General features: G+C 37.3%; 1 protein-coding gene across 8 annotated transcripts in view; it reads left to right on the forward strand.

Annotated features, from left to right (window-relative positions):
• The window catches only part of NSD1 (nuclear receptor binding SET domain protein 1), a 150,132-nt gene that overhangs the window by 113,088 nt on the left and 28,186 nt on the right, over positions 1–8,858 (forward strand). For all 8 annotated transcript variants that reach the window (XM_081826386.1, XM_081826390.1, XM_081826391.1 and 5 more), the window contains 2 exons: positions 2,058–2,258; positions 3,445–3,624. In XM_081826386.1, coding sequence (XP_081682512.1) covers positions 2,058–2,258; positions 3,445–3,624 — 381 coding nt within the window. The remainder of the gene's footprint in view (positions 1–2,057; positions 2,259–3,444; positions 3,625–8,858) is intronic.

Genomic DNA, 8,858 nt, shown 5'->3' on the forward strand with positions numbered 1-8,858 from the left:
GAGTTATTATTTTTGAGGGTAGGAAATTTTACCCTAATTTTAGTCAAGATGAATAGAGTAAGAATAAAGGAGTCATTTCTTTTTTCTTGTGGCTCACCCTATTTTCCTAATGTGGAGTGACCACACCATAATTTAGGTTATTCCAGTTTAATATTGGCATCAGGCAGTAAATAGTTTGCTTATTTCCAAATGCATAATTAAAATTTTTTCTTAAAATCATTATTAGCTGGGTAATCTTACTGTTCGTAGGTGTGGTGGGTTATTTTAATGAATTCCTGTTTCCAGCAAGTGTCGGGGGCAAGATTCATGTTCAGGTCTGTCTCTCAAGCTTGGGCTCTTTCCCTTACTTTGTATTGCTTCTCAGAGAGAGGTAGTTTCTTTTTTTTCTTTTTTTTAATTTCCCTTTTCTTAAACTTTGTATTACAGAAATCTTCAGACATTTACAAAAGTAGAACAGTATAAAACAACCCCATGTATTCATCATTTAGCTTCAGTAGTTACCAGTTTTCTGCCTGTGTTTACCCATATATTTCTTTTTATTTTTTATTTGTTTCAGGGGTACAGGTCTGTGATTCATCAGTCTTATATAATACCCAGTGCTTTACCCATATATTTCAAAAGGTCTAGCACAACTTAAAAAAATATATAATATGTAGAAAAATTATACAGTAACTTCTGTGTGTCACCTACTGCCCAGTCCCATTTTCACATTTTCCCTTATGTCTCAAAGATGTCTTCTTACAGTATTTTAATCAAGATCCAGAAAAAACTGCCTTTATTGTATTTTTTGATATGTCTCTTAAGTTTCTTTTAATCTACAACAGTACACCCTCATCCTGTTTTTTAATGTCGTTTATTTGTTAAGACAACGGTCTTAACATTTGTCCGGCTAAAATTTCTGCATTGCATATTTGGTTGATTGCATCTTTCAGGTGTCCTTAACTTGTTCCTCTATCTTCCATATTTCCTGGAAACGTGTAGTTAGATCTAGAGGCTGGATTAATTTCAGGTCAGTTTTCTTTTGGCAGGAATACTTTGTAGGTAATGTGTACTTTCTATTGCATCACATCAGCAAGCGTATATTATCAAGAGTTTCTCACTTAATGATCTTAAGATTGTTCAGTAGGTTCATGTTATCAGCCTGATCAGTCTATTACAAAGTTCTTTACTGTGATATTGTGATTTATAATAAAACATACATATTTTGGTCTTTAGCTTGTGGCACAGAGCTCCCAAAATCTTGGCCTCTCCTAAGTGGTGAGAGTGATAAAGATGTGCTTTGTGTGTGTTTTATTATGTTAATAAAAGACACACCTGAGGATGGGGGCTTGATTGCCAGTAGAACCAACCTTATGATTAGAGCGCTAGAACTCTCACTCCTATCCCCCTAATCTCTAGGGAGGGGAGGGGGCTGGAGGTTAGGTCAATCCCCAGTGGCCAGTGGTTTAATCAGCCTTTGCAATGAAGTCTCCATCAAAACCCAAAAAGATGGGTTTCGGAAGCTTCTGTATTGGTGGGTATGTGGAGATTCAGAATAAAGTGGTGCTCTTGCAGAGGGCATGGAAGCTCTACACCCTTTCCTCATACCTTGCCCTATGCATCTCTTCCATGTAGCTATTCATGAGTATTATCTTTTCATGATAAACTGGTGATTCAGTAAATAAAATGTTTCTCTGAGTTCTATGAGCCATTATAGCAAATTAAACCCAAGGAAGTGGAGGTTGTAGGAACCTCTGATTTATAGCCAGTCAGAAGTATAGGTGACAACCTGGACTTGAGACTGGCGTCTGAAGTTGGGGGCAAGGGCCGTCTTGTAGAATTCAGTCCTTAACCTGTGGGATATGATGTTACCTCCATGTATATAGTTTCAGAATTGAGTTGAATTGTAAGACACCCAGCTGGTGTTGGAGAATTGCTTGGTGGTACGGAGGGGCCCCCCCCCCCCATATTGGAACTTGGTACAGAATTGTGTACTTAACAAACTTTTCATCTAATGGTTTAGCATTGGATGATTTCTTGAATTGGTGTTAATTTATTACCTTCCTTTTGTTTACCAGGAATCCATACCTGTTTTGTTTGTAAGCAGAGTGGAGAAGATGTTAAAAGGTGCCTTTTGCCCTTGTGTGGAAAGTTTTACCATGAAGAATGTGTCCAGAAGTATCCACCCACTGTCATGCAGAACAAGGGCTTCCGGTGCTCCCTCCACATCTGTATAACCTGCCATGCTGCTAATCCAGCCAGTGTTTCTGCATCTAAAGGTACGGGTTTCTCACATGGACTGGTCTAATTATAGAACCTTGGTGTCATTGGTAGTGTGTATTTCCAGATGCGATGTGGCATGTCTCTTCATGGCCTCTAGCTTTTGTCAGAGTACCAGCATTTTATGTGAGAGAGAAGAAAATAATGGACTAGTCCAACAGTTGCCACATTGTATTCTATGGAGCCCTATTGTTATGTGGTGGCTTCAAATATTTGGATTTCACGTGATATTTAGTTTGAGAAAGTGTTTTGCTGTAGGTCTTCCTCTCCCTACTCCATTAGACCAAAATGCATTCTTTTCCTGTGAACCCTTTATCTCTGTGCTTGTCAGATATGATATTATTCAGGTATGAATTTAGGGCAGAATTGAGGTTTTTGTTTTGTGTTGATTTGTTTTTTAAATTGGAAACTTTTATCCTGACACCTCTTTCCTGCTTTATAGTTAGGTTTAGAGCTGAGGTTTCCAAAAGTATGCCCAGGGAGTCCCTACTTCTCCCATAAGGGATTGAGCAGGAAACATTTACCAGTGTTTTGCCTTTTCTTCTAATTAGACTGGCAGTACCTTTTGTAATATGATTTCCTGAGCCTATAGATCTCATCAGTCTTAAGTACAGTAATTTCACTTGCTTGATCAAAATTATAGTTTAACCATCAGCTTACCTTCCCCTTTTCAGTTGCTATTGTAGATTGCATTTAGGTGGTTTGGGTAATGGTTTTTAGTAGGTGATGTATATTAGAGGACATATTTTATCTAGAAGGGGTGAAAAGTTTCATTCACCTAAAAATTCAGGCTTTAAGAATCACTCAGTACCAGGCAGTGAAAGCAAGCATTAGTCTTTCTCCTAGCTGCCTTTTTATTCTGATTGTGCACATCCCACCTATTTAGTTTGAGGCTGATGCCAGGTTTCCTAGAAGTCAGGGCAGTGGATTGAATAGGGCTTTCCTTGGTGAGGCAGGCTTACTTAACAGTTGTGGGATCTGACTCCTTTATGGCAGCTTATCACATAGCTCCCATCTGAGCTTTTCATAGGGAATTGTGTGTTTTGTGATCCCTTGTCCTAGTAGTGCTTCCTTCTGTTAGTGACATTTTCTCAGTGCTGACAAAGAGATTTCAAAACTCATGTTGCTTTTATGTTTTCTTTGTTTTTCTTTTACTACTGGTTTTCCTGCTTCTTGTAATTTTAGGTCGCCTGATGCGCTGTGTCCGCTGCCCTGTGGCATACCATGCCAATGACTTTTGCCTGGCTGCTGGGTCCAAGATTCTTGCATCTAATAGTATCATCTGCCCTAATCACTTTACACCTAGGCGGGGCTGCCGAAATCATGAGCACGTTAATGTTAGCTGGTGTTTTGTATGCTCAGAAGGTAAGACAGGACTGCTTAATATATGAATAGTCTAAAAAGAGATAAATACAATATTCTAATTGCAACAAAAATTATTTTCTCACATTGTTACTAGAGAAATATTAGGAAGTAATGTCTTGAATTAATGATAACATAGCAAATGTTTAAACTTGTATTTTTCCCCCAATAGGGAGAGGTTTTATTTTATTATTTTGAATAATGACTTTATTTTTATTAAAATGATGAACAAATGAAGGGCATCTGGGCGGCACAGTCGGTTGAGCATCTGACTATTGGTTTTGGCTCAGGTCGTGGTCTTAGGGTAGTGGGATCGAGCCCTGCCTTGGGCTCAGCGCTTATCACAGAGTCTATTTGAGCTTCTCTCTCCCTCTGCCCATTCCCCTCTCCCCTACTTCTCGCATACATGCATGTGTACACACACACTCTATTAAATAAATAAATAGATGTTTAAAAAAATAAATGATAAACAAATGAAACAATAAAGAAAAAGACATGGCAAAGGAAATAAAATCACCCTTGGAAAATGGGAGAATATGATCTCCAGTTAGAAGATGAGTAAGTTTGGGGGACTTAATGTACAGCATGGTAACTGTAGTTAACAATACTGTATTGTATATTTGCAAGCTGCTAAAGAGAGTAGATCTTAAAAATTCTCACTACCCCACCAAAAAGAAAAAAAATTGTAACTGTGTGAGGTGTTGGATGTGTTACCTAAACTTATTTCAGCAATCATTTCACAGTATATACATATATCTAGTATTTCTGTTGTACACTTTAACCTTACACAGTGTTATAGATCAGTTATATCTCAATAAAGCTGGGGTGGGGGGGAAGGAAAGATAAACTGGAGGGAGGAAATCAATCAATCTAAATCGGAGGGAGGGTGGGAGGAAATAAACAAACAAATAAATAAATAAATTGTCCCAAGTCCCACCATCAGAAAAAACCATTGCTTAATTTTAAGTAATACTACTTAAGACATTTGTGCACATACCCAGATAGCAGGGGTAGATACCTAGATAGAAACAGTTCTAGAAGATGGTATTATATCGTACAATTGTGTATCTTTTTTGTTAAATCATTTATTTATGAATTTAAAGGGACGAAACAAAGGGAAAGTGAAGGAATTTATGAATGTCTGTAAAATGTTTCCTCACTGTTAGGGATGTTAATTCCTAGAAGTTCTTCTAAAGTGAAGGAAAAATAAATTTTGTATCTTTTTTTCCTTCAACTTAAAACATCTCCTTTAGAATAGTCAATGTTGTGCTGCTTATATACTTTTTCTTTCCAATTTTCACAGCCTCATTTTTGCTAGTTACTGTAGGTGGATGATTTAGTAATCATCACTAGTCTCTTTACTGTGGTGCTTTTATAGTTCTCATTTCCTTATTTTAATTTTTCCTGTGGTGGGCTTAACTTCCAGGAAGCACGCACAGGTGCTATAATCCTCTGCTTGAGGCTATTCATCACTTGCCTCTATACCATAAGCCTGTGTTGGTTTGCTATAAAACTTTTAAGCTCCATGTTCTTTTTCTAAGACTGTTGTGGACGTTGCTTCACTATTTTTTGATGTTAAGGGTGGCACCAGTTCTCTTACCTAGTTTCTTCATTACTTTTCAGATTGACGAAATTTTGTTGATTAGTAATTTGGGGGGGAACAATTTGTCTCACTTTTCTGTTTTTGAATACTTATTGGTAATGCAATTTCACGAAAACTTGGCTGGTTATGAACATTTTGAGGGACTGATATTTGTTTATTTATTTGAGAGAGAGCATGTGTGCGAGTGGAGGAGAGGGAGACGCTTAAGCAAGCTCCACATCCAGCTTGAGCCCAATGTGGGGCTCAGTCTCATGACCCTGAGAGCATGATCTGAGCTGAAATTAAGAGTCAGATGCTTAACCAGCTGAGCCACCCAGGTGCCCTCAGAGGGACTCATTTGAAAAGTCAAAATGTGTAATTGAATGACCATCCCTTTTGAGAAATTTGGGTATACTAAATAGTGCTAAAGCCAAAAAAGAAGTTTTTTTGACTGCTTTATGTGATTGAAAATGGTCAGTTTGGAGTGTGTGTTGTTAGAAGATTTATGTAACATGACAATTTAAGGAAAAGTTATACTTACTGACTAGAGTTTTACACCAGGACATGGTTTGTATCCTCAAACTATGCTGCTAATATAGAATAAATAAAAAGAATGTTAAGTGCAGTTCTGTGGATAGAAAGGGAACCTTTGGTGTAGAGATGTTTTAATTCACAAAGTGGACATTTTTCTTTGTTCTTATAATACCTGCTTCTTATAACACAGTCTTGTGGTAAGTACTGCTGCCTCTTTATCGTACCACCCTTCTTTTGTTTAGAAGAAAGTTAGGGATAAGAGTTTTGGTATTCAATAGCATTTAAATATAACTTTCTATAATTCTAGTCTTAGACTAAAAACAGGTTTCTGGGAGGCTGAAGTGTAAGCTCCAAAAGTTTTCTACATTTCTTGGAGATGGGACGATGAAACAGTTTCAGCATTAGACCTTTCTTTTTATTTTTTTAAGGAGAGAGAGAGAGAATTTTATGGAGGCTCCATGCCCAGCATGGAGCCTGACGAGGGGCTTGGTCTCATAACCCTGAGATTATGACCTGAGCCAAAATCCAGTCAGATGCTTAACTGACTGAGCCACCCAGGCGCTCCAGCATTAGACCATTTCTAATTCCAGAGTGGGATGAAATGAATGAGATGGTTTAGAGTGAGGGTGCCCATAGCATTCCTGACATGGAGCATCCTAACTGAAAAGCTGTTGAATCCAATAATGGATACTCATAATGATAACTGAGCCACGTAGAAAACTTAGTAGCTGCAGCAGCAGCCCTCAAAAGTGTGATCCATGATCCTTGGGAAGGGGTAAGGACCCAGAGGCCCTTTTAGGGGCTTCCATGAAATCATAACTCTTTTCATAACAATAGTAAGATAACACATGCCTTTTATAGTTTGTTGACATTTGTACTGATGGTTCAAAACCAGTGGTGGGTAAAACTGCTGGCACCTAATACAGATCAAGGCAGTGGCTCTAAAACATACAAGTAGAATCAGTCATTGTATTCTGTATTACCACACGTCTCAGTAAAAAAAAAAAAAAAGGAAGTTTCACATAAGAATGTTCTTGAATAACATTTATTAATTTTATTAAATCTCAACCCTCAGGTGAACATTGTTTTAATATTCTGTTATAATAAAATAGAAGTACACTAAAGTGGTTCTGTTGCATACTGAAGGTTAACTTAAGTTAAAGCACTCATGTAGTTGAGTGGCACCTGGGTGGTGCAGTTGGTTGAGTGCCCGATTCTTGGTTTCAGCTCAGGTCATGATTTAGGGTTCATGAGATTGAGCCCTTGTGTTGAGCTCCCCACTTGGCGGGGAGTCCGCTTGGGATTCTCTCTCCCTATCCCCTCCCCCTGCTGTGTCACGCTTTTTCTCTCCCCCCCCCCCCGCCCAAGTAAATAAATCTTTTAAAAAATAAAATATTTGCAAAAATGTAAAACTTGTTAGCTCACTAACAATTTTTTATTTTAGAAAATAGTTATTTTTACAAAAATGTTATTTATATTAACATAATAGGTTTATTGTTATTTTTAAGTGAATTAATAAATATTTTATTAGATTTATTATTAATTTTTATGACCTGAGCCGAAATCCAGTCAGATGCTTAACTGGATGCCCTAAATATTTACTAGATTTATTATTTTATTAGATTTAATAGATTTATTATTTTTAAGTGAATTAATAAATATTTTAAAAATTTCTTAGTTTTGGTTCCAGTTTAGTAAGTTTAATATTTTTAGCCTACATAAACAAAACTGCTTTGGGAATCTCCATCATTTTTCAAGAGTATAAAGTTATCCTGAGTCCAGAAAGCCTGAGAATTGCTGGTCCCATTATCTAAGATTATCCTGCTATTAGACAACAGAGACAGAATAGAGCCTTAGGACATTTTTGCCCGTGTAGGGAGAAAGCTGAAGGTGATCATTCAGAGTATTAGGATAATAATATGGTAAACTGCTAAATTGAAAGGAACAAGTTCCTGGAATTCAGCAATGTGCTTAAAACTTATTTTCTCTTACCTCTTCCACAGAATGTCACTTTTTTCTCTTTTGCTTTCTTTTGATGGTTCATGTAGTTTTCCCTCTTCTGTCTTAATGTTCTTTCTCCTATACATCTCCCTTACTGCCACCAGATAAACTCTCCTGCCTACCTCCCATCCATCTACCCAGATTAATCCTATTGATTTCTTTTCTCATATTCTCTCTCAGCTCATATCGCATTATGTCCTTCCCCGCAAAACTGTTTGCCACTATATCCCCTCAGCTCTGTCCTTAGCCTTTCTTCAGTGGGTATTCTTATATGCAGATTTCTTTTCACGCTGTATAACCTCCTTTTAAGGCCTAGTGCAAAGGCCTTGTTGTACCTGAAATATTTCTAGTGTGTTACGAAAGCCAGCTTACTAAAAGGAAGATTTTTCTACAAAGTCCATGTAGTTGGCAAACTATACGGTTAATCAGATTGTGACTTAGCAGATAACTAAGCATAAATAGGAAATGTTCTAGAAGGTATTATTGGGGCAGGTAAATTATGTGACTCTACATCACTCTTATGTCCCATGCTAAGATTGTTCGACTCATCCTACAAAATGCACAAGAATAGCTAAATATGAGTTTCAGAGCAGAGAGTAAAGGCTATATGTATTGAGTAAACAAATTCTTCAAACTTGTTGTAGCAACAGACTTTTTTCCAAATGAAATATCACTGAATCAAGCTTCAGTATACAACAGAGATAAAAGGAGAGCTTCTCTAATTGAAAAGGAGTTGGGTCTTAAGCACACAGTCCTGGCCCCAAGAAAATAAACACCCCAGAGCTTATTTTAAGAGCCTGCTGCAGATGATGATTGAGAAAAGGAAAAAGTCAGCATGGATAGGATGGTGTCACAAAATCTAAGTTTTTTATAGGATATTACGAGGCAAAGGGGCACAGTAAAACTCAGATGATGTGGACATATACTTTGCTAAGGCTTTATCCGCCACTAACTTCAGGATGAGATTTGGACTTACATGCTTGAGTCTAGCATGTTTGAAACATGCTCATTTCTGGCATAAGATAATAGAGTATTTTTGATGGCTGCTTAATATTCCATTGTATATATACACACCACATCTTCTTTATCCATTCATCTGTTGATGGACATCTTGGCTCTT

This window comes from Leptonychotes weddellii, chromosome 7, assembly GCF_054177405.1.
Source record: "Leptonychotes weddellii isolate Sample4059 chromosome 7, ASM5417740v2, whole genome shotgun sequence".
Taxonomy (NCBI): Eukaryota; Metazoa; Chordata; class Mammalia; order Carnivora; family Phocidae; genus Leptonychotes; species Leptonychotes weddellii.